At 51.3% G+C, this 25,192-nt stretch overlaps 2 protein-coding genes across 2 annotated transcripts in view; both read left to right on the top strand.

The window, feature by feature from the left end:
- CUNH1orf127 (chromosome unknown C1orf127 homolog) overlaps positions 1 to 6,288 on the top strand; it is a 51,330-nt gene extending 45,042 nt beyond the window's left edge. Inside the window, exons 9-11 of the mRNA XM_052715402.1 lie at positions 588 to 784; positions 1,019 to 1,142; positions 5,997 to 6,288. Coding sequence (XP_052571362.1) covers positions 588 to 784; positions 1,019 to 1,142; positions 5,997 to 6,238 — 563 coding nt within the window. The 3' untranslated portion in view covers positions 6,239 to 6,288. The remainder of the gene's footprint in view (positions 1 to 587; positions 785 to 1,018; positions 1,143 to 5,996) is intronic.
- Positions 6,289 to 6,367: 79 nt separating this feature from the next.
- LOC128097718 (uncharacterized protein C1orf127-like) lies at positions 6,368 to 8,516 on the top strand. The gene has a single exon (XM_052718392.1). The coding sequence runs from the start codon at positions 6,621 to 6,623 to the stop codon at positions 7,779 to 7,781; it is 1,161 nt and encodes a 386-aa protein (XP_052574352.1). The 5' UTR covers positions 6,368 to 6,620; the 3' UTR covers positions 7,782 to 8,516.
- Positions 8,517 to 25,192: the final 16,676 nt, after the last annotated feature.

Here is a 25,192-nt window from a genome sequence, read left to right on the forward strand (position 1 = left end):
AGACAGGGTTTCTCTGTGTAGCTTTGCGCCTTTCCTGGGACTCACTTGGTAGCCCAGGCTGGCCTCGAACTCACAGAGATCCACCTGGCTCTGCCTCCCGAGTGCTGGGATTAAAGGCGTGCGCCACCACCGCCCGGCTATTTGAAATATCTTTATTTAGAGACAAATGCTTTCATTTAGCAACTGCAGAGCTGGTCAGAATGTCCCCGTGAGAGGGCTGACACAACAGAATTCTTGCTAAAGTGTAAACAACTGATATGAATTGTTTCCTACCAGCAGCTTGTAATGGAAGGGGCACCAGGCAGGGTCATGGAATACAGTCTTGGCAGAGAAAGGCCACCCTGCTCCTGGTACCTGCTTTTCCAGTGACCTTCTCGATTGGCAGCATCCTCTGAGAGCTAGACAGGGTGGCCTTTTTTTCCTTCTTCTTCTTCTTTTGTCCATGCAGGCATGGTCTCAGGACATCAAGTCCCAATGTCAAAGTAAATTGAGTGAGTGGTGTGTGGGGCTGGTCACAGGTGTGGCTCTGGCTAAGACCCTGCGTGCCTGAAGCTCATTTTCTGGGCCGTCTTTCCCTCTGGTTCCAGCATCGTCTCAGCCAGGGTCGGAGATCTCAGTTCACATCCCCAAACAGAGACTGGGTCTGGTCAGGAGAGGATCCCGTGTGGAAGAATCTCTGAGCCCCAGATTCCTTCGGGTGCACCAGTCCGACACCTTCACAGTGACCGAGGACAGGGACTTCGTGGTCGTCAGCATCCCAGCATCGCTGCTGCTCCAGGACCAGGTCGGTGTCCCGGTGGCTTTGCCTTGCTGCTTCCTCTGAGGCCTCTTGCTTGGGCTATTGGTGGCACTCGAAGTCAGAAACGCACACTGCACGTCTTCGGGGGCTGGCTGGGTGTTGGCCTCACCATTTATGCCCTGGAAGTTCAGTTTTGTTTTGGAGATGGCCCCAGCAGGGACATCCATAGGACATGGGATGTATCTCATCACATGTAACCAGTGCCTTGCTGTCCCACAGCCATGCCCAGAGGCCAGAGACTCCCCAGGGACACGAGCTTTCTACAGGATAGACCTGAGCCTGGCCTTTGCAGAGATGGTCTCTCCAGTGCACTGGACAGTAGAGAACTTTTTCCAGTGTGTGGGTAAGTGAGGAACCCTGAAAACATGCCTGCTGGTAATAGGTACATGCCACACAAGGTCTTGTTCCCTGGCCTGGCTTCATTCTCCTTTGGCAGTATTTCATTTTCTGGACTGAGCTCCCACATCTACTCAGCTTAGCAATTCTGTCAGGCATGCTGCTGGAACTGGCTGAGGTAAAGAGAGGTCGAGGTCCTGAATGGTGAAAAGGTACCTGGCTGTGGATGGGAGACAGAGGCAATAGTGCACTGACTTCCTAGATCAGCCTCGTGTGTGTGTGTGTGTGTAAGCGTTTTATGTACACAGGGATGTGGAAGCCAAAGGTTAATCTCCAGTGTCTGCCTTACTCAATCAACTTGTTTTTTTGAGACAGAGTCTCTCACTGAGCCTTGAGCTTTCCTCGTCAGCTAGTCTGACCAGCTAGCAAACTTCAAGGATCCTCCGGTCTCTGCCTCCCGAGTGCTAAGATTACAGGTGCACAGGGATTTTAAGAACTTTTAGGTCTGTTTATTTGTTTGTTTCAATTTTATGTGCGTAAGTGTTTTGCCTGCATGCATATCTGGTGCACAGGGAGGTATTCTGATCCCATGGAACTGCAGTCACAGACAGTTGTGAGCTACCATGTGGGTGCTGGGAGCCAAACCTGGGTCCTCTGGAAGAGCAGTCAATGCTTTTACCCACTGAGCCGTCTCTCCAGCTCCAAGGCTTTTTTATTTTTATTTTCAAAGAAGGGACCTAGAGATCTGATCTCAGGTCCTCATGCTTATTCTTGTGTGGTAAACACTTTACTCACTGACCTTTGCTTTTATTTTTTTATTTATTTTTGGTTTTTTGAGACAGGGTTTCTCTGTGCAACAGTCTTAGCTGTCTTGGAACTCACTTGGTATCCCAGGCTGGCCTCGAACTCACAGAGATCCACCTGGCTCTGCCTCTCGAGTGCTGGGATTAAAGGCGTGCGCCACCTCCGCCGGGCTTATTTTTATTTTTGAGACAGAGTCTTAGTGTGTAGCCTTGGTTGGTCTTAAACTCCCTCAGCATCCCAGGTTTGCAGGTGTGTGCCACTTCTCTGAATGTTGTCTCAGTTTTTTTGTTTTGTTTGAGGCAATCAGAGACTCATTTAGCCCAGGCTGGCCTTGAACTCACTGCATAGACAAAGATCATGTTGAATTTCTGGTCCTTTTGCATCTAGCCCACAAAAGTTGAGGTTACAGGGGCTGGAGAGATGGCTCAGAGGTTAAGAGCACAGAGGAAGGACCCAAGTTCAATTCCCAGCAACCGCCTGGTGGCTCACAACCTTCTATAGTGATATCTGGTGCCCTCTTCTGGCATGCAAGCATACATGCAGGCAAAACACTATATATAATAAATAAATAAATCTTAAAAAAAAAAAGAGTTGCGGTTCCAGGCATATGCCACTTTGGTCGGTTTATGAAGTACTGGGGATCCAACCCAGGGCTTCATGTATGTTAGGCAACCACTCTGGCCACTGACCTACATCCCTAGATCCCACCTCAGTTGTTGTTTTTTTGTTTTTTGTCCCCCCCCCCCCCCCCCAATCTGGAACGTAAGGAACCCATAGCCTGTCACAACACTGCATCGGAAGGTGGCGACTCAGGAGAGCACCTGTGCAGGGTGTTCCATATCCATTTTGGTGTGTCCTACCACCTCTGGGCTGCAGTGCCTCGGGTCAGGCAGTGCCTCAGACTCCTTGGCAGAAAGCCCTGGACTCTGAATTCATCCTTCATCCAAGGCGAGCTGCCCTGTAAACACTGTGTGTGCTCGAGCTCCACACGGGATGCTGCAACCCTGTCTGGAAGCGGGGTTTCAGTGAAAGCCGGACTACCAAACAACCTGGTATTCACACATGCAAAACCACCAGGAGCAAAACCCATTCAGATCCAGCACGAGGAAATACACATAATTCACAAATGATGTCAATCACTTTCATCTCAGACTTCCTAACTGTCCTCAATAGAAGACAGACGGGAAGGAGATTGAACTCAGATGTTAATAGTGCAAGAATGCCCCGTTACCAGGATATGATGTCTCGGTGCTGCATAAAAATGTAATTATATTCAGAACTATATTTAAAGATTAAAAGGGGGACTGCCTACCACATCTAGCCCCAAACTCAGAATTAGAAACAAAGACAAAGGCAGGATGGGTTGGGGGGTGGGGCGTGAGGACGGGTCGAGTTCTAACCGTCTGCTAAAAATGGAAATATTTCTCAAAAGTTTTTACATGTTTCGGCTGCTTTTGTTTTAACAGTTTCCTGCGGCACTGATATTGATTTTGGAAAGGGAGGGTTGGAACTCTACCCGGCCAGGATTCAGCTTGCAATGGGAGAGAGAGCTGGGAGGGAGCAGAGGCCACCAGACGGGGGTCTCTCCAGCAGCCTGTAAGGGGAGATAAGAGAATTCTATGGAATCTCGTGGAGGGCAGGTGGACTCAGGAGGAGGTGCCAACGATGAGGTGGACTTTGTCCTGGCCTCTGAAGGGTAGGTAGGTTGTTCACAGGGAGATAATGAATAAAAAACAAAAATAGCAACAGCAATAAAAACATTTTAGGAGAATTTTTTTTCCCTCCCTGGGAAGATTTACACGGGGAAAGAATGTTCCCTTTCTGGTTTTATTAATTTCATATCAGCAGCCGGAATGAATCTCTCCCCTCCCTGGTCCCCAGCGCACCTCCTCTGTACCTCCCTGCAGCTTCTAGAGCTTTCTGTTCTTTTTATAGTCTCTCCTCCTCGCTCCTGACTTTCCCTGCAGCCCAGGAGCCTGGAGACCAGGGGCTGCACCTCATACAGGTTTTCTTCTCCAGCTTTTAGCAACCACTTGCAAGTGCCGTTTAGACCCGATGATTTTCACCAGGAATTTTTACAAAATGTTTTTCTTTGTTAATATTGTGACTCATGAGTTACACTATTAACAGGTCGCCTACGTGCCTTTGGTTCCTGAACTTTCCATTTAGACTTTTGTTTTGTTTTGTTTTTGCACATGGGTGTTTTGCCTGCACGTGTGTCTGTGTATCATGTTTATGCCCTCAGAGTCAGAAGAGGGCATCAGATCCCCTGGAATTAGAGTGACAGGTGGTTGTGACACACCATGTAGCTGCTGGAAACCGAATGCAGGTCCTTTGAAAGAGCAGCCAGTGCTCTTAACCATCAAGCCTTCTCTTTAGCCCCACACAATATATTTTTTAAAGTATCCCTCCCTCTTCCCTGAAAAAATGAAAACCAAACTCAGACAGTGTTTTAAGAGCATCCTAACTGTTTCAGATGGCAGCTTCTGAGAGCGAAGGAGTCAGTGGGGTGCCCAGCCCCGGAACAGAAAAGTCAATGGCAGTGGGGGCGTGGCGATGGCAGTGAGGGTGTGGCGATGGCAGTGAGGGCGTGGCGATGGCAGTGGGGGCGTGGCGATGGCAGTAGGGGTGTGGTGACAGTTGTCTTCATCTTTGGAAGGCTAACAAAATGGCTCAGCAGGAAAAGGTGATTGCTGCCGAGCCTGCCAGGCTGAGTTCCACCTCCAGGACTCACATGGCAAGAGGGAAGAAGTGACTCACTCATGCAAGTTGTCCTCTGACCTCCACACATGCGGTGTGGCGCGTGTGTTTCCCTGTAATAAAATGTTTTAGTATGTGAGTGAGAGGACCTGGATGGACATGCTGGTGGGGTCAGATAAGAAGTATAAACCAGTGAGGGTGAGGGCATCCGGGACCTAGGGGAAGGTGATGAAGTAGCAGTGAGGTTTAGGATAGGAAGGAGTGGTAGGCAGTCTGAGCAGCAGGAGGCCCCAGACTCCCCCAAAAGAGACAGGCCTGATGTCTCTGGAGACACATCTGAGAGATTTCTGCCTTGTAAGGAGGTAGACTCTGGTGGCCAAGTCTGTTCACTTTTCTGTGTGAAGCTGATTATAGAAAGTATTCTCTAAGAGTGTTTCCTGCCTGTGATCTCAAAGCTTGGGGGGCTGACTTCGCAACGATGGTGAGTTCAAGAACAGCCTGGGCTACATGTGGAAGTTCTGTCTCAAACATAACCACACAACAAAATCTCTACAAAACCTTACCGTTTTAACTGCCTTACAGCATGAACCAAGAAGGTTAAATGGCTGTACTAGACCTATGGATTAGGAGTTGCTACTTAGTATGTCGGGAGGATGCCACTGGCATCTGGTACCCAGAGGCCAGGGGTGCTGCTGACCATCTTAAAATGTACAAGATGCTCCCCAACACATAGGACAACATGGTCTGGTCTAGGACATCAACAGTACTTGGGCTGGTTAACCTGGGATTAGTCAGGCAGGCAACATTACCCAGTTCTGATTGACTTCTGGGGTTGGGCCTCAAAATAGGAAACAGCTCTGCAATGAAACCAGCTGGTAGCATCCGGGCTGGGCAGTGAGTTGGGGTCGGGCGATCTTTGCAGAAACCTGGATTTATGTATTTTAAGTTTGTTAGTTTTTGAAACAGAGTCTCCAACACAGACTGGCCTAGAACTTGCTGTCTAGTCAAGGATGACCTCAAACTTCTGATCCTTTTGCCAACATCTTCTGAGTTGCTGGGATTACGGCAGGTGCGTACCGCCATACTTGGCTTATGTCATGCTGGAGGTTGAACTCAGGGCCTTGTGCATACTGAGGCAAGCATTCTACCAACTCAGCTGTATTTCTAGCATATGTCATTTAATGTTAAAGGTCTGTGAGATTCAGCCACGAGGACAGCTCCTAACTCAGTTCTGGGCACTGACCACCAGGCTTCTGTTCCATGGAGAAGGGAATGATGCTCATGGCCTTTATGGCAGATGTCAAGAAGATTTTACTTCCTGAGGGCGAAGGCTGACTTCTGCTTTCCATTTTGGAAGGTTCAAGAGAAGAGTCGCTTGTCTCAACCGCCGCACCAGGGACTGCTCTACCCACCCTGTCCCCTGGATGGGAGACTTCTTCAGCAGAAGTGCCATCTGCAGCCTCTCCCCAGTTCCAGAGCCCACGAATGGCTGCCCTGGATGAGCGCCTTCAGCATTTTGTGCACCAGCCCGCTAAAGAAACCACTAAGGCAAATTCACAGCCGTGTGCTGTTCCCTATCCAAGGGTCTGGTCCCCATGAGGCACTGATGGCCTCAACTGGGCCTAAGCCCTTTCTTTCAACACCTTCATTCAAGGATGGCCACACTTTGAGGCCCCTCTCCCAGTCACATTTCTTCCTCAAATTCAGAACGTTTCTTAGGGAAAGTGGGGACCTAGAGTGCGTCCACCTAAGGGCAGAGCCCTTTCATCTGTCCTACCTGGCTCTCCCCCTTTTGTGTCTTGAGAGATGTGATTGAAGGAGCAGTAGAGACAGCAGCTGTATTCACAAGGGGGTGGAAAACTGAGGCATGCTCCCACAGTCTGAAGGTGAAGGTCCTGAAGGCAGGACCTAGAAGCCCAGCATGAGGCCACTGGCCCCATATCCTTCTCTGGGTTGAGGTTCACAGGGTGGCTAGGGCCATATGCTTTCATTTCTGATGCTTTTCCTCTCTCTGCAGCTGGAACAGGCGGCGCCATTCACGCAAACACCTAGGCCTGAGGGAGGAGGCTGGATCTCCACTGCTTCCCTTTCCCCCACTACAGTGCAAGAGCATCATGGTCTTCAGACTCCTCCAAAGAAAGCAGACTTAATTCCACATCCCCAGACTCCAGCGACACTCTCCTTAGAGCACACGGAAGCTTCCCAGGCTGCCCCCAGACCCTCACAATGGGTCTTCCTGTCTCGCACTTCCATGACCACACATTCGCCTTCAGAAGTCCCCTCTCCTCTGTGGCCTTCTTGGCGATCTGATGGGCCCCAAATGCTCCTGGGTTCTGAACCATCTGTTCCCCTAACTGAAGTTCCAAGAGCTATGATGGCTGAGCAGGACCCTGCCCAGCCATCAGGAAGTCCCTTCCCACTGGGCAAACTGTCAAGAGAGACTGTGAAATCAACAGAGTCCGTGGATCCCACCTGGAGGGAGCCTGCCCACATCAGTGAGGAGTTCCCACCGTTGACAAGGCCTTTCATGAGCAGCCTGGCTGAAGAGGGTTTGATTTTCCACCATGCTTCCAGAAGGCCTCAGGAGATACTACCGATAATCAAGGCTGAGGGGCCACTGCAGAATGACCGTGATCCCTCTGGAGAGGGGGCCAGAGGGTACCTGGACCTGTCAACCTCAGAACCAAGTCAGGGCATGGAAGGGCTGGGACTCATCATCTTGCCGGGGACTGATGTCACATTTACCAGCCCAAGAGGGAGGCAGCCAGATGCCAGTGCCTATCTGGTGACCCCAAGTCCAGAGCTCTCTGGGAGGCACAGGGTGGACCCAGCAGTTCCCCAGACAACACTTGCCAGGGACCTTCTGGCTTCCGCCTCTGAGAAGCCTGCAACCCCTTCTGAAGGAGGTACAGACAGGATCCTTCAGCTTGAGGCAGCCCCCATATGGCCTGAGGGCTGGCATGAGCCGTGGGCTGGACACACAACCAGCCCCCTGCCTCAACACACCCAAAGCCTTCTGGCTCCTACAGAAATCATATTGCCCCACTCTGGTGAGCCTGGGACCCCCCTCTCCAATGGTCAAGAGTCGATGGAGGCCAGGCTAGCCCCCACCCCTGAGAGTCATCAGCTTCCTGAGCTTTAGCACATGTGGAGGGGTGCTTCGAGAGGTCCTGTTCTTAGAAGCTTCAGGGGTGAGTCATAGGAGTGTCCAGGGAGGGGAGGAGCAAAGGAAATGGAGGACATGGTTTGGTATGCTCACACTTCCCTTCAGGAAGAGCTCTGTGACAGGACAAGGGCCCTTGGCCTCCCTGAGCTGGCCCAGCTGTGTTTTACATCTCACTATTAAATCCGGGCAATGTGCAGGCCTTGTAGCCAGGCCCACCCATGCCTAGAACTCTGGTCCCAGGGTCTCCACTCTAGCTCTGTGACCTTAGCAGGGCACTAGCCTTTCTGAGCCTCAGTTTCCCCATCAACTGAGTGGAAATGATACTAGGTCCTCCCCAGTGGGGTCATTGAAGGGGGTGAACAAGGATCATGTAAAGCCTTGAGCACCGAGCCCCGTGCAAGCATGCTGGGATCCCCAGGGAGGGAGGATGGAGTGTCGCTGCCTTGCTTTCTGTGATCACATCCTGTGGTTTCTATGGCAGCAGCTGGTACCCTTCTGGCTTGGACAGACCCATTGACCTGCAGTGACCCGGAGCTCCCAAACTCAGTGGCCCAGAAGCCCAGCTGTGGCCTGGGCCGGAACCCCATTCGGTGCTTCCCTGAGAGGGCAGTGCCTCACCCCCTCCAGGCCGACCTGTGGCTGGAAGTGGGATTTGAAATGCAGCCAAGAAGAGGAGGCCGGCGGCAGTGCCCGCCCAGAACGCGAACTAAATAAATAAATAAATAATCAGGGTTGTCTTGGCTGATAAACGGTCCCTACCTCGAAGATGATTTCTCCCCCTGTGTGCCCCCCTCCTTCCTCTTTCTCCGGGCAGATCCATCCCAGGCAAAAGCTTAATAGCCCCATTTAAGGCTTTTCCTTTTCGCCACGGAATTGAGCTGGCCCTGCCATTACAAGGTTTTCAGCTTCTCTCTGAAATCAAATTACTGACTCCATTTAATTTTTTAAAAGCTCAGATGATTTCCCTTCTTGAATCCGAACCGTGACTCCAAGGCCAGCCCCCTTCCCTGCCCCCAACCAGGAGCATCCCCTGTGGGTAACTGCTGCCCACAGATGGTGGCCCCCATGCCAAGGCAAGCCTGACACCTAGAGGAGGAAGCCAAGAGAAGGCAGCCCGGGTCCCACATCCTGGACATAGCACTGGGCGGTCTTGGCTTCTCCTGGGTCTATGTCAACTCACGGGAGCCGGGGATCCCACAATGACAGACCTTCAGATGCTAGTGAGGCCAGTGGTCAGAGCCCAGCCTGATGCCTTGGGCTCAAGGTCATTCTGCAGACAGTGCACCCCCCTTCCACCGTGTGTGTTCAAGACTCCATCCCTTGACAGATGTCTATGGAGCCACTCCTCTGTACCAGGGACCATTCTAGCTGCAAGGAGTCCCTCCAGACAGAGGAAAGTCCCCCCACCCCGTCTCTCTGTGTGTATTCTAGGGTTGGAGGTGTAATAACCACACAGGGCAATTTCAGATGTTTCTCAGCGCTCAGAAGAGAACTAAGCAAACAGCGGGCGGGTGGGCGGGCGTGGGGTGGTGTTGCTTTGATTAAGAACATCAGGACTCACCAAGGAGAAGGTCAGAGGCAAACTCAGAAAGAGCCAAGGAAGCCAGGCGCTGGGGACGGTGACACAGGCCTGTGATCCCAGTGCTCAGGATGCTGAGGCCAGCAGGGGCTACAAAATGAGACCCTGTCTCAAAAATGATAAGCACAAACAATCCCTCCCACTGGGAAAAGAAGTAGTTGGGTGAGGTCATCTAGGCTGAGTGACAGAAGCTGCAAGGGCTCTGGGTGGTCTGGAGGGACAGAAAGGTCATTGAAGAAGGTGTTTAAGCAGGATGGTATGGAAGGTAGGGGACCTGTAGGGCTTGAACGCCTAGAAGGAGACAGAGTTCCACTGTGACCTCGGTGGGTATCTAATAAGGCTGGACCTTTAGGAGACAAGTGGCCTTAGGTGGCCATCGCTAAGTGGTTGGTCAGAGGGACGAGAGCGGCAGCCAGGAGCATGGAGAACGGGGCTGGTTCAGGACTTGCTCGCCCTACTAGAAGGAAAGAGGACCCTTCTGGGTTACGTACCTCTCATGTTCTAGTGGTTCATGAGATGGGGCTGCTGGGAGACAGGGCATGCCTTCCGTTGTGGATCTTCATCCTTGCTAGAGTGTTGCTCCTGGGAGTCATTTCGTGTCTCTCTCTGTTTCTGCCACCACTCACTCTTCCTCTTCTCCACTTCAAGGCCGCCTCGCTTGGGGACATCACGGACCGAGGCGCGAGCACACCCTGAAGTTCGGTGACTCGACTCTCTTTCCCAAGTCCTCTGTGTGTTCTCCCACCTGCAGCCTCGGACACCAGATAAAGGGAATGGAGTTAATGAGGTCATCCGGCACAGGGTGGGGATGTAGCTCAGTAGGTAGAGTCCTCACCTAGCTCGAGGCCCCGGGTTCAGTCTCCAGCAGTGTATAAACTAGGCATGGTGACACATACCTGGAATCCCAGCACTCCAGAGGTGGATGGATGTTCAAGGCCATTCTAAGGTGCATGGCACATTGGAGACCAGCTTATGATATATGAGACTATGTCTAAATAATAAAAGCAAATCACTGTAAGTGGTTCAGCAATTCACAAGGCAGGAAGAGCCTAGGCATGAACTGGACTCGGCTCTGGGTGCTATTTCCAGCTGGAACAAACCGTAGGCAGACTTTTCTGCCCCCTCGCCTCACTCTCCTCATCCTCTCAAAAGTGAGACAGTCTTCTTTAATTAGAAAGTGCTCGGGGTTCTGTGCAGGACTCCTGTTCTCTTTTAAGATGTGACAACACCGGCTCTGTGACCCCCCCAACTCTTGATGTACCACGGCCAGAATGGTACCCATGACCAATGCTGGGGCTAGGGCAGGCATGTTTGTGAACATTGCCCCTGCCTTGAGGACATCTAATTTCTGACTGAGACCTCCCAGGTCTTGCAGGCATCTGTTTATGCCTGACACATCTATGTGCCGTGACATCTTGGAAGGGATGGTTGTGCTGGGGTTGGGGGTGGGGGTCTTGGCCAGCCCAGGCTATTCGATGTGATTAGACATCACGGGTGCCCTGGGTTCTCATTTTCTCCCCAGTGACTATGCAGAGACCACAGCCAGTATGCATACATTGTATTTCTGTCCTGTCTGTTCTGTGGAGTAGTTAACACAGGGCCAGGGCATGGCTGGGTTCGCCTCTGTGAGCACCAAGCCCGTGGCCCCGAGCTCTGATTTTTGATGCTTCCTGTGACAGCTTCCTGTCACAGCACACCCTTTTAGGGTTGGCTGCGAGTCTCTGCTGGGTATTTGAATCTTACTTAAACTGGAGCTGTAGTTATCAACTCCAAATTACTGAGTAACCAGAGAGGCTGTGTGTGTGGTGGGGGAGCTTTCTTCTGGCTGTCAGGGGACCAGACTGGTCCCGCCCAGGACTGGTGTGACCTCGAGTCAGTCAGTTCGCTTGTTGATCCTGGATTCAGTGTGGAGTGTCCACGTAGGATGGCTGGAACCTCTGACCGAGGATAAGGCTGGTCGTCTGTCGGTAGAAACGAAGGCCAGCTCAGGCCTTGCCTCGCCCTTGCTTCTCTCAGGTGTGGGTTTGGTGTGTGTGTGTGTGTGTGTGTGTGTGTGTGTGTGTGTGTGTGTGTGTGTGGTGTGTGTATGTGTGTGTTGTGTGTGTGTGTGTGTGTGTGTGTGTGTGTGGTGTGTGTGTGGTGTGTGTGTGTGTGTGTGTGTGTATGTATGTGTGTGGTGTGTGTGTGTGGTGTGTGTGTGTGTGGGGGGCTGCTACAGGCATCCGGGGAGGCCAGGCAGGATGACAGCAGCGTCAGAAGGTTGTTCTCATGTACCCAGCCACAGGTCACCTCTCCTCTTCTCCATAGCCACTCCCCTTTGCTTATTCTTTGACAAACATCCAAGACAGTCTCAAAACTCACTGTGTAACTCAGGATGACCTTGAACCCATGATCCTCCTGCCTCTACTCCAGAGTTCTGGGATTACAGGCATGAGCCACCTTGTCTTATGTCATGGAAGGCTGGACATGGAACCAGAGGCTTTCTGAATGCTAGACAAGAACTCTGCCAACTGAACTACATCTCAGTCCTCTCTCCTCTCTCCTCTTCTGAGACCTAGGGTGAACCATCCCACACCCCAGAGCCATGGCCCTCAGAACTGGTTCTCACAGTGAGGTCCCCAGCCAGCAACACCAGCATTTCCTGGAAAACACTAGAAACACAGATTACTAATTGTTTTTGAGACAGGGCGTCATGCTTTTGAACCCACTGTGTAGCTGAGGCTACCCTTGAACTCTTGATCCTCCTGTTTCCACCTCCCAGTTGATGAGACAGACTACAGCCATGCCCCACCGTGCTCAGCTTAGACATGCAAATTCTTGAACTGGGAATGTAGCTCAGTTTCCACTGTCCAGTGCGGCCACGGCAGAAGGGAGCAAATCAGGCCACACCCCAGATGGCAGATCAAGAACTTCAGTCGGTGCCCTCTAGCAGTGGGTACTCTAAAGGGGCTTTAGAGGATTCAGCTGCCCCCGTTGCACACATGAACACAACTGCTTCAGAGAGAGGCGGGGGAGAGAACTTTCCAACTCCAGAATAAAGGCAACATTCTGTTTCCAAAGACTTGCCACCTTGCCACCTCCCTCTGCCCACTGCATGCAGAACCACCCCTCTGAGGAAGAAACGCTTCTTCCCATTTCACGGATGAGGAAACCGAGACTCATGGCCTTGCCCAAGGTCACACAGCAACTCAAGGGCTTCTACCAGGGTCTTCTTATTCTGAAGCAGGGAATCCTTCCAGCACACCTTGGGTCCTCAGGATTACTCAGACCAAAGAAACAAGCACGCGTCGCCCATTGGCCAGAAAGGAGACCTGCCTTCCAGCTTTCTGCCCAATTTCCAGTTGCAATCACCAGAGAGAGCATCCAGGAAGCATAAATTTTGCCTGGCAGTTGAGTAAGAGCTCTGAAAGGAGTTACACGTCAGGGAGATGGGACTTTATTTCTCAATGAAATAGCCTTTTTATGGCTGGAATAAAAGTGCCAGGGGGAGCCTAATGCCAGGAAGTAGCAAGCACATTTGATAAACTCCTTAAGCTAGGGCGGGGCGGCATGGGAGGCCGTGGTCTGGCAGAAGTCCTCACAACTCCAGTTAATGTTTCCCTGCACATTCAAGTCATGGAAGAGATCTTGAGGGGTCCTCATGACCCGACCGACCTGTGGGAGAATGATTGACATGGGACCCAGGAAGAGAGCCTGAAACTTAGTCTCCCCGTCTTAAGAGCAGAGCTGCAATGTGGAGAGCAGTCAGCAGGGGGCAGCATAACACACTGTTCAGGCTTGACCTGTGGCTGCTGCAGGGGCAGGGGGGGTTGGGCATGGGGAGGGCCTCTGGGGTGTAACCCTCAGAAGAGGTCAGCAGTAACTCTCCCCTTAGGAAGTCTTCCTCCTCATTCCAGCCTTTCTGTCTTCAATTTTCTCATATCAAAGAACAGTTTCCCATTAGCCAGAGCCTCGTACGTGCCCTCATCTAAGCAAGAGTGGTGAGGGTAGGAGCGTTCCATCTCTTGCCCACCCTCTGGCTGGCTTCTTCAGCTTCTACAGGTTTTGCTTTGGGCTTGGCTAACCCCTTGACTTCCTTCCCATGGGGTGTCTCAGATGGTCTTAGTGTAAATATGTCTAAATGGGCCGATTCTGTGGGTTGGGGGTCACCACTCAGAGTCACTGGAAGTATGAGAGAATCCTGAAGGACAAAGAGAAAGCAAGGAAAACTCCTCATTTGAGAGCGTGTGTGATTGGCAGGTTTACGGCCTCAAGAAGGTGCGTGGTATTCCGCACAATCAAGTCATTTTTAAAAATAATCTCCCTGCTTAGGTTGTACATGCTGCTAATTGCATTTTAATAAGTCTCTTAAAATCTTGCCATATTTTTTAATATCCTAATATTAGGTAAGTGATTGCGGGGGACACTGGAGGGCACGGGGAGTTTATGTAACAGAGGGAGGGCTCTAGCGAAGCTGGGGGCTGGGAGTGACTGCCGAGTGGCCTGTGGTGTGTGTCCATCGGGAGTGTATTCAGGGTGTGTGCGGCCTCAAGACCAGCAGTCTTGCAGGCTCTTCTTTGGTCACTAGAGCAAGATCTGTGGTGGAGGCAGACCAGAGTCCCCTTTGTTTTCTAGCCCCAAACTGGAACCTTGGAGCCTGGGGAGACCTCTGACCGGCTTGTCATTCCCCACCTTTTCCAAGACCAAACACCCTGGGCTCAGAGAGGGGCCACAGAGCAAGGCAGAAGCCAAACCTCAGGCTTGTGAGGCCGGAGTGTGGACCATCCCTTCTCCCCTTTCCAGCCCAAGGCTCTGCCTGTACCAGCTGGTCCTAGCAGCCTAACAGGATTGTTCTAACCCTGCCCTGCCCAGTGACGTGAGAAGCAGTGGCGAGCATCTGCCTCTATAGACCCCTTACCACACACCTGGCATTTAGCTGACCACTTTCCGCTAAGTAGCACTGTAGGGTAAGTGTTTCAGAGTCTTGGAGTGGACCCACAGTTGAGAAGTAGCAGAGATGGTATTTGAATATTCTGTCAGCTCCTGTGGCTAGTGGAGATTGTGTGTGTGTGTGTGTGTGTGTGTGTGTGTGTGTGTGTGTGTGTGTGTGTGTCGGAGATTGTGTGGGTGTGCGTATGCACACATGTGTGCATGAAGGCAGGTGTCTGTGGAGACCAGAGGCATCAGACATGCTTGATCATTACAAGCAGCTATGAGGCACCTACAGTGGTCACTGGGGATTGAACCCAGGTCCTCTGAAAGAGTAACTAGTGCCCTTAACCACTGTACCATCTCTTCAACCCACAGACCCAGCTTTTTTACGTGGGTCTGGTGATCTAATTCAGGTCCTCACGGTTGCATGGGAAACACTTTATTCAACGAGCCGTCTCTGTAGCCCCTGGCAGAGAGGCTCATCATGGCTGGACAGGAGGATGAGCCAGGAGAAGCTCCAGGGACTTCCTGCACAGCCAACTACCCAGGCCCGTGGATACCACAGTGAGACACCAGAGGAGCCTGGCAGAAGCTGGGGAGACGATCACAGGATGACTCCCGGGCTGTCTGTTACTACAGGGCAGGGCCCCAAAGTCAAAGTCAGTGTCTACCTTTCTGGACGTCAGAGGCCTGGAAGGACCCTGCTGAGGTCACCAAAGCAAGCGCTTTAGCAGTTCTTAGGACTACTCAAAGCTCCTGGATGCCCCCGCTGGTCCTGACCATCCTCCTTCCTAGTCCTCCTTATCCACACCACCAGCCCGGGTGGGAGGCACATGTTGAGCGAACTTCTGAACAGGAAGTCAGCGTCCAGGTCGGCCCTAGTCCCTTTTCATGTGGTTTCTTTAATCCCCCGGGCTGGGTTTCAGAAGCGTTTTATAGTTTCAGTTTTACAAAGCTACGCTCCCTTTAATGTTGGCGTGTTCAAGAGGTGGGGGGAGAGGGCTTCAGTCAAAACATGTGTGCTCTACACCAGCCAGCTGCAGGGCCACGCAGCCCAGGGAGGAAAGGCGGCAATGTGGCCTCCAGGCTCCCCAACACGGAGCCTGGATGGATGTGGATGAGGGCTTGGATGGATGCGGATGGGGGTCTGGGTGGATGCGGATGGGGACCTGAGTAGATGTGGGTGAGGGTTTGGATGGATGCGGATGGGGGGCTGGATGGATGTGGATGGGGCCCTGGATGGATGTGGATGGGGGCCTGGGTGGATGTGGATGGGGGCCTGGGTGGATGTGGATGGGGGCCTGCGTGGTGCGAACAACGTCCTCTGGTCTCTCACAAGCTCACGCTTATCTGCGTCTGGTCTTCTTCACCATGGTCAGTAGTGCCAGGGTCCCAGCACCCTTCCCATCAGGTGCTTCATTTGGTCAGGACACTGATCTTTGCATGCCTTCACACCGTGGGCCTTGCCCACTAGCATCCTGTGCTGTTATTTACTTAGCATTTTCTCCTTACATAGCCACAACCTAAGCAGAAATAGCCAGGAAATGGTCAGTTTGATATGTCAGTTCTCTCTCTCTCTCTCTCTCTCTCTCTCTCTCTCTCTCTCTCTCTCTCTCTCTCACACACACACACACACACACACACACACACACACACACACACACACGTAACTTTTAAATGAAAAGAAAAGGCTAAAATCATACCATTGCCATGAGTGTTTCAGGGAAATCAGTCCAAATATGTCCCACTCCGCAGAAAAGAAGACAATTTTAAAAATGGCATGGAAGCCAGAGGACAGCTTGCAGGAGTCAGGTCTTGCCTTCCACCATGTGGGACCCAGTGAGTCAGGACATTGGACTTGGTGGCCAGGCCCTTTACCTTCTGAGCCGTCTCTGCAGCCTCATGATGGTAGTGTAGACACTCGGTGTGTTCAGCCCTTTGACGTTGCAACATTCGAGGACTGCGCAATATGATTTTGTTTTGGGGCTCCATCTGAAGTAATCCTGGGGTGTATGAAGTCCTGTGGGGTTCCACGGTAGAGACAAAGTTTCTGGGGTGGGTGGGGGATGTCATGGAGCTGGTGTGGTCTCCACCTGATGTCTGTCTGCAAGGCCACCACTCTTCTTCCCGCAGGCCTGGTCTGGAGGCCTTCAGGTACCCAAAGAGTTGCCTGGGTTTGCTGCCAGTACGGCAAGGAAAAGGCCCAAACTTCCCGCAGTGAATTAGGTGGAAAGAACGGACTTTGGGTCAGTGGGTCCTGGCCGCGCTTCCCTTAGGAGTGTTACTGTGGGTGAGTTCCAGGGTCTCAGGGTTTGGAGCCTGGTCTGCCCGTTAGTGACATGGGAGCCGCAGCACTGGGTAGAGACAGCGAGGCAAGAGTGAGCAAGTGTCAGCTCCTGGTTCTTCGGGAGCCGGGGACCCTTGTTGTGAGCCATTTTGTTTCTGTCCCCAGCCTTGGCTTTGCCGTGGGTCCTGCCTTCTCTGCAACAGGCAACAAGAGCTGGGCGGAGAAGAGCTAGGTAAGAGGCCTCGTGCCCCGTGTCCTGAAGAGTGTGGGGACAGAAGCAGGATATTTGGACGGGTGTCTGGCTTGGGGTGGTTGGCCTATACTAGGTGAGGTGAAGGGAGGCGCGTGGGTGTCATGGACTGCAGAGACTGTGTTCTTAACAAAGCGCATGCTTTCACCCTCGCTGGTCCCAAAGTTTTGTGGGCATTCCATGACCTCCAACTGCTTATGCCCTAGAGCCCTAGACACAATGTCCCTTCTCTGAGTTACCCCGTTCAGCGGCCAGTGGTCCCTCACTGCTCCTCACCTCCCTGGTGAGGGCTTGGGTGTGAGTGTTTTTCCCAGAGCTGGCTCCCTTTCCTCAAAGGTCAGCAGTGGTCAGCAGATTCTGAAGAAGCAGTGATAACGGTGGTGGGTGACATGGCCACACACTTGCGATGTGACACATTTCTTCTGTTCGGCGTCACTCACAAGAGGGGAATCTAGAGCAGTGCCTGGTACATGGTAATCCCTCAGAAAGATTTACTAGGGCTGGGGAGATGGCTCGGTTAGTAGATGGTCTGTTGAACAAGCATGGGGACCTGACCTCCCAAAACCCACGGGAAAAAGCCGTGTGTGGCAGAGTGCCTGGAACCCCAGAGCTGAGGAGGTTCAGACAGCAGGCCACCCGCACCTTGCCAGCCTAGCCAAATCGGTAAGTTCAGGTTCAGGGAACGATGGTGTCTCGAAAAGTAAGCTGGAGAGTTCTGTTGACCTCCGGCCTCTACAGGCACGCACAGGCATACACAGTTACTGAAGTGCAGAGACTTATCCAGGGTGGGTGACACCAATGGCCCCACACTCCTCTTGTGTTTCTTCCCAGGAGTGGTTGCTGATGGTGGGTGCTCCATCACTGTCTGAAGAGTTGTTCCCAGGGGTGTTATGCTACAGTTCTGAGTGTCACACTTGCTGCCTCCTCAGTTTCTCTTGGGTGAGTCTGTCCACTCACCCCCCAGCCACCCAGGGGAGAACTGCCCTGGGCCAGGGGCCCCTTCTGTCCCCTAGGGCAGTGGAGGGCTGGGCGCTGGCCCTGCTACAGCTGCTTGGGGCCCAGGAAGAGAGAATCAAAGGCGGGCCATGTGGGCCCCCGCTTTCATCTCCCAGCTTCAAAGAGGTGCAAACAAACCCTGTCCCCATGCCAGGCTCTGCAGCAGCTCACTGCTTACAGCCTCAGCCTGTCCCTCCCCAGCATCTCCTCTCTCCCAGGAAGAAGACAGGGCCCCAGTCCTGGTCCCGGGGTACCCCAAGGGCCCCGAGTACTGGAGGAGCAAGCAATGCTCGGCAGGGGCCACTGTGCAGCCAAGGGGAAGTCTGTCAGGCAGGGCCAAGGTGACTGAGACCCTTCATCTACACACTTTTCCATTGTGGGCCAGCCTGGGATCTGGGGCTTACACACTCCGAATAGAACCTTCCAATCAAGAGCTGCACTGCTCAGGATGATGGTCATGCGTGGCTCCTGAGCACCTGGGATGGGACTAGACCAAATGGACCTGTCCCCGAGAGTACAGCACACATGGATAATGACAGAAGGGTGTGGCATAGTTCATTGATCCTTTTTACATCAATTCCCCCGCTGAAGTGAAAACAATGCATGCTATTGGGTTTAACAATGTTACTAAAGTTAACTTTACCACCAGGTCCCTTTTACCCCTTTCAATGTGTGACAAAGAAGTTGAAAATGGCGCAGGATCCCTTTATTCCCCTGGGAACATTCAGCTCCAGGCTGCATTCCCATTCTGCAGATGAGGGGTCTGAAGCTCAGGGGGTCTCGTCATGTGGCTCCCAGGTGATGCTCAGGAAAAATCTATGGGATGGATAGGCTGGCGGCTGGGGCAAGAGAGGTCTCATGCTGGCTTCCGGGGAGACACGGATGAATCGTGTTCATGAGTAGATAGTCCAGAGTCTGGTCCAAAGCCTGGTGGATATGACTATAGAATCAGATCCCAAGTCTCAGGGACACTTCTGGCCTCTGAACTACAGGGACAGATAGCAAGAGGCTTTTGAGCTCAGAGTCTGGGTTTTGTGTCTTACCTGTTGTGTGAGCTTGGATCAGGGTTTGCTTATTTTTGTTTGTTTGTTTGTTTTGAATCAGGGTCTTATGTAGCCCAGACTAGCCTTAAGCTCACTATGTAGATGAAACTGACCGTGAGTTTTTGATCCTCCTGCCTGTACCTCCTGAGTGCTGGAGCTGTAGGTGGGATATAGGATTATGTGCCCCGCCACCCACTTGACCTGGTGCTGGGACAGAACAGGGCTTTGTGCCTGCCAGGCAAATACTCTACTAACCAAGCCACAGCCCTAGGAGACGTAGCCATTCTTGAATCTGTAAGATGAGGGTGATATTAATAATTATAATAATGGATAATAATAATAATAGTGCTTATTATCTCAACTCTTTCCCAGGGAAGCAGGGAACAGTGCTGTGAGGAATGGAGGGCACCCCTCATTCCACTCACACAAAACGGAGCTTCAATGGTGAGCACACCGTGTTAAGGAATTAAGTGACACACTGTGACTGTCCTGTGGGACGTGCATCACCCAAGGTCACACAACTGATAAGTGGCAAAGCCAGGGTTTGGGCCCAGGAGCCCTGTGGCAACCCCATTGTTGCTCAGAGACCTGAGGTTCCCCAGAGAGCTGGAGTCTGACTCTGTCATTATAACCATACCCACCTACCACTGGACACTGGGGCTGAGGGCACCAACCTGCATTGAAGAGGACTGCCAGGGGACTGTCACCACACCCAGTGGTGGGATAAGAAAGACTCTGACTTCCCCTCCATCGTTCCTCTGGGTCCACATGGGCCTTGGGTCCCTTCTCCCAACACTGATTTCCTCCTGCCTTCTGGAACTGTCATTTCTTCCCTGACCCTCTCCCATCCCATCACATACTATCCACATGCCATCCATATCCCATGTACCACCAGCTCTGTTCCTGAGGTCCTGTGGTTTCTGAGAGTGACTTTGGGAGTTGGACCGCCCTCAGGTAGACACACCTCTGCGCTGCTCTTCAAGGATCTGGGACAGGACAGAAGGAGCTCAGCGTGCTGTTGTGCTGTGCAGCAAGGGTACACGGAAGCTCCCATGGTGGAGCTAATGGGGCTAGCTCCCCAGGCTAATGGGGTTCCTGAAGGTCTGGATGGGATCTAGAAGGCTGTAGTGGGTACTGTGAAAGCCCAGGACACCCCAAGAACCAGGGAGAGCAACCACAGTAAAGGTCTGAGGGACAACAAGATGAAACATGGACATGGTGGAGGCCTAGAAGCAAGGTCGGGTCATTGGGGACCCCACTGGGCAGAACTTGCTAAAGGCTGAAGGAGGGGGGGCTGCTCCCACAGCTGGTGAATGGGGGTTCCCAGAGGTGGTAGCAGGAAGTGAGTCAATTGGAACCAAACAGGGCCAATGGGAACCAGATGTGATTAGGGTCGGGGGCTCTGGCAGGGGGAGATGTTTTCCCTTTCCTTCCAAGCTGTGGCTGGGGGAAGGGGAGAGGTGCAGCCTGCTGCTGCGTTCTCAGCCCCACCCCCACTCTATCTGCACCTTTGGCCCAGTGTGGCATGGGAGCTTAAGACAAAGCACCAGTCCCTGATGGCAAGGAAAGCCAAGCTTTAGGGGGCCGGTGGTGGTGGGTTCCCAAGGTGCCCCACAGACAGGAACCTCCCACCATGGCCTCTGCCTGCAGCTGTGGGGGTCCTTGCGGGGACTCAGGCTCTCACTCTAATTGCTTGCTGGTACTGCAGGTTCCTTGCTGGTTAGCCTTAGAATATAAGCTCTGTGCTTGGTTTTGGATGCTTCTTCCAGGAAGTCCTCTGGGATCCTTAGGTTGGACCAAGTATCCAATCTGGATTCCCAGTGCCCTTAGTGTATTTTCTTGTTTTGGTTTTTTTTTTTTTGTTTTGTTTTGTTTTGAGACAGGGTCTTGTGGTTAGCCTTGAACTCACTGTGTAGATCAGTTGGCCTTGAACTTGACACAATCCTTCGGCCTCTGCTTTTTAAGTGCTAGGATACAGATGTGCACTACCATGCCCAGCTTTTTTCTGTGTTCTGTTTACTGGTTGATCAACTGAGACAGGGTCTTTTGGAGCCCAGGCTGGCCTTGTTGCTATGCAGTTGAGGATGATCTTGAACCTCCAACCCTCCTACTTCTACCTCCTAAGTTGGTGGTTCTCAACCTTGGGGTGTCGCATATCAGATATTTACATTACAATGTATAACAGTAGCAAAATTACAGTTATGAAGTAGCAATGAAATAATTTTGTGGTTGGAGGTCACTGTAACAAGAACTGTATTAAGGGGTCGCAGCATTAGGAAGGTTGAGAACCCCTGTTCAAATGCTGAGATTACAGACATGTACCACCACACCTCATTTATATGGTGCTAGGGATGGAACCCAGGGACTATACATGCTTGGTATTGAACCCTGGGCCTGTACTTGCTGGGTAAGCACTCTGGTAGCAACCAAGCTGCATCATCAGCCCTCCATGGATTTTATGGCACAGGATTTTAATTCCTTTCAGTGAGTCGCTTAGAAACCCTGTCCTCATCTACCACTCTCAGCACTGAGGCCAAGGCACAGAGCCTGTAGCCACACCCCCAGACCTCCCTTGCTGTGGACTACTCCTTATGTACACTGTGAAAATGTGTTGCTCTCATTGTTAATAAAAAGCTGATTGGCTGATAGCTAAGCAGGATTTTTGGGACAGAGAGAATACTGGAAAGGAGAGCAGAGTCTCAGGAGTCAAGAGGAGTCGCCAGCCAGACATGGAGAGGAAACAGGAGGTATTAAATGAAAGAGAAGTAACTCCATGTTGTGGAATGTAGATTAATATAAATAGGTTCATTTAAGTTGTAAGAGTTAGCTAGTAACAAGCCTGAGCTATTGGCCGAGCATTTATAGTTAATATTAAGTCTCAGTATGGTTATGTGGGGAATAGCTGGCAGGACAGAATTGATTGGCTATCTGGATGGAAAACTCTGCCTACATCCCTCATGTCCACTTTCCAACTCTCTCTGCTTCTGGGGTCACTTTGAAACACACATACATACATATACACACACAGAGACAGACACACAGAGAGAGGAGCCATTCACCAGTTAGTGCTTACTACAAAAAAAAAGGCAAACCAGCATGGCTGTGGTGGCACACGCCTTTAATCATAGCACCCACGAGGCAGAGGCAGGCAAATCTCTGAGTTTGAGGCCAGCCTGGTCTACAGAATGAGTTCCAGGACAGCCAGGGCTACACAGAGAAACTCTGTCTTGAAAAACCAAAACCAAAACCAAACCAAACCAAAACAAAACAAAAATTGGCAAACCACACAGAAGCATAGAGCACAAATGTGAAAGGTCCTCTTGCCTGTACTGGCCCCCAGGCCCTTCCCAACCATGGCGACCACTGTTTGGCTTAGTGCAGGCCTTTCAAATTCTGTGTGTACATGTGTTAAAAATACAACATCAAACTTGCCATTTTTACTGTTGTTAGAAATACAGTTCAGTGGCATCAGGGATATTCACATTGCTGTGGGCTCATCACCAAGGTCCATCTCTAGTTCCTTTCCATCTCCCACTGAAAGGCTGCTCAGGGCAGAATTTGCTCCCCACCACCCCTTCCAGCCCCCTGCTTTCCTTTCTGCCTCTGTGAAGCCTGAGCACTCTGGGCACTTCATGACAACAGACTCATGTCTCTACCTTCTGTGTTTGGACCGTGTCACCTAGGGGACTACCCCCAAGACTCCCTGTGTTATAGTGGGTGTCAGCATTTCCTTCTAAATCTTAAAAAAGGCACTTTGGGGCTGGAGATCTTGACTTAAGGCAGTAAAGTGGAGAGTGTAGAAGGTACTCAGTGTCCTGTTCTGGCCTCTGCTTGTGCACATGGGCATGCACACATGTACCCCCTCTCCCCAAACACACTCAAAACTCTGCTCCAATGCTGCCTTCTCTGGGAGGCCCCCTTTGCTCCACAGACCCAGGGACCTCTCTCTCCTGAGCTTCTGCAGCATCTTATATGCCCTAGATCCTTTGACAGTGGTCAAGTACCCATGCTCTCCAGCATGGGTGACCAGGCCTCTTGATCCTGAAGTAAGCATCTTAGGAGCCCCACCACCACCTGCAACCTGTCCTATGTGAGTACGTAAGATTGTATGTAATGGTGTACTTGCTTGTAGAAAGGTCAAGGCCAGGTCTGCTGAGTACTGCTGGGGTAATACTGGTGCCGGTGTTAGTGGTGATACACTAGTGATTGAAACTGGTGGTCATCACAGGGGACAGTTTCATAATCATGAGGCCACCTGATACTTTTAGATTTGAGGCACCTCTTACATTACACTCTCCCAAGCTGGAAATCAGAAATTCACTTTTCCAGCTTCCCTTGCAGCTAGGATAGATCCATGTGACCTAGCCTCTACCAATCAGGTACAGCCTACTATTTTTACTTAAAGAGTCACTGGACTGGCTCGGTGCTGATGAGCTCCTGTAGGAGCTTGGTAGATTTATAACCCAACACTAGAGGTGGTGGTGAAGGGGTCGTGGCGGGGCACCCCTGACACCTGTGGTGGATTGAATTGTCTTTCTTGTGCTCAGAGACAGCAACAGACATCTCTTCGCCAAAGCAGCCTTGGGTGCCTGACCATTTTCCACATATGAGTCAGGAGAATGTGGTGGTTTGAATGAGAATGGCCCCCAGAGGCTCATAGATTTCAATACTTGGTCTCCAGTTAGCGGAACTGTTTGGGAAGGATTAGGAAGTCTGGCCTTACTGAAGGAGGTCTGTCACTGGGGTTGGGCTTTGAGATGTCAAAACACTTCTGCCGTTCTCCATGCGCTGTCTCTGCCTCCTACTGGCAGACCCGGATGTGAGCTCTCAGCTGTTCCTGCCACCATGCCTTTGCTCTGCCATCATGGACTCTTAACTCTCTGAAACTGCAAGCCCTATTAAACATTTTTTTTAAAATAAGTTACTTTGGCCATGGTGTTTTGTCACAGTAACAGAAAAGTGATTAAGACAGTGAGTTACCCTCTACACCCCCACATCCCAACTTAAAAAATACAGTTTTTTAAAAAAAGACTTTATTTTTATTTGTGTTTCTCTGTGTGTATATGTGTATGAGTGTTTTCAGAAGCCCGTAGAGGGCTCCAGATCCCCAAGAGCTGGATTTATAGGCAGCTATGAGCAGTCCAACATGAGTGCTAGGAACTAAACTCTGGTCCTCTGGAAGAACAGCAAGTGCTCTTAGCTACTGAACCATCTCTCCAGCCACTCATCCCCATTTTTCTCTATAGGGTTATTGAAATAATATTTACAGACAGTAAGATTTGTAAAGCCGGCATAGTGGTGCATGCCCTTAATCCCGGCACTTGGGAGGCAGACACAGGCTGTTCTCTGTTCAATGCCAGACTGGTCTACAGAGTGAGTTCCAGGACAGCCAGGGCTACATAGAGAAAACTTGTCTTGAAAACAAACAAAACAAAATTTTCAGAAACTTTGTGAGCAGGAGGTTATGCCTTGTTTCTGAGTTCTTTCGAGACAATTCCCTATTTATTCACACTCTTTGGATTTTGGTCTTTAATGTGTAACTACTAGAACCCCATGGAAAGATGTGCTACTGGGCAGTTTTTCTCAGCTCTGGCGCTGACTGCATGTTGGCAGGCTGATGTTGGCCATGGTAGAAGTATTTACACCAGAGAAATTGGCAGTGCCACAAATCTGGGTTTGATTGATTGCTTTGCTTATTGTCTAGACAGGAGACATCGGCGGAGGGAAGGTGAACAGTGCTGATGAAATGTAAAAGTGTGTCGTTCCTACAGCCATTCACTCTGAACAGCACAAGCAAACAAGCCTGTGAGTACACATGCACGTGAACACACACACACACACACACACACACACACAATCAAGGAACTGTTCTTTCAGGATTATTCTTTCCTGATCTAAAAACCATCATCTGATTCAGCAAAGTGTCACTCACGTGCATGACGAGCGAATGAAGTTCGGACATATGTCTTTGTTGTTTTCTTCTTGTCTTGTCAGGTGATAGTGTCCGCACTGCCATTCAGTAAACAAAACTGAGCTTTATGGCTGACCATGGTGAAGGGGACATTACATCTGCAGAGCCCTGGGAGGGCCTCTGTGTGAGGCTGCAAAGGTGGAGTTGATTGAAAACTGGAAGCTTGCTTTAAGGAGGGTTCTTTCTGAGCCAGGTGTGGTGGTATATTCGGGCTGGCCAAGGGCTACATAGTAAGACCCTGCATCAAAAAGGAGAGAGAGAGAGGGAGGGAGGGAGAGAGAGAGAGAGAGAGAGAGAGGGAGGGAGGGAGGGAGGGAGGGAGGGAGGGAGGGAGGGAGGGAGGGAGAGAG

This window comes from Peromyscus californicus, unplaced genomic scaffold (assembly GCF_007827085.1).
Source record: "Peromyscus californicus insignis strain IS unplaced genomic scaffold, ASM782708v3 Scaffold_5__1_contigs__length_169319896, whole genome shotgun sequence".
In the NCBI taxonomy this organism is placed as follows: Eukaryota; Metazoa; Chordata; class Mammalia; order Rodentia; family Cricetidae; genus Peromyscus; species Peromyscus californicus.

Bases quoted from the DNA above. Each gene is read 5' to 3' on its own strand.
- LOC128097718 (XM_052718392.1), top strand. From the start codon at position 6,621: ATGCTTTCATTTCTGATGCTTTTCCTCTCTCTGCAGCTGGAACAGGCG.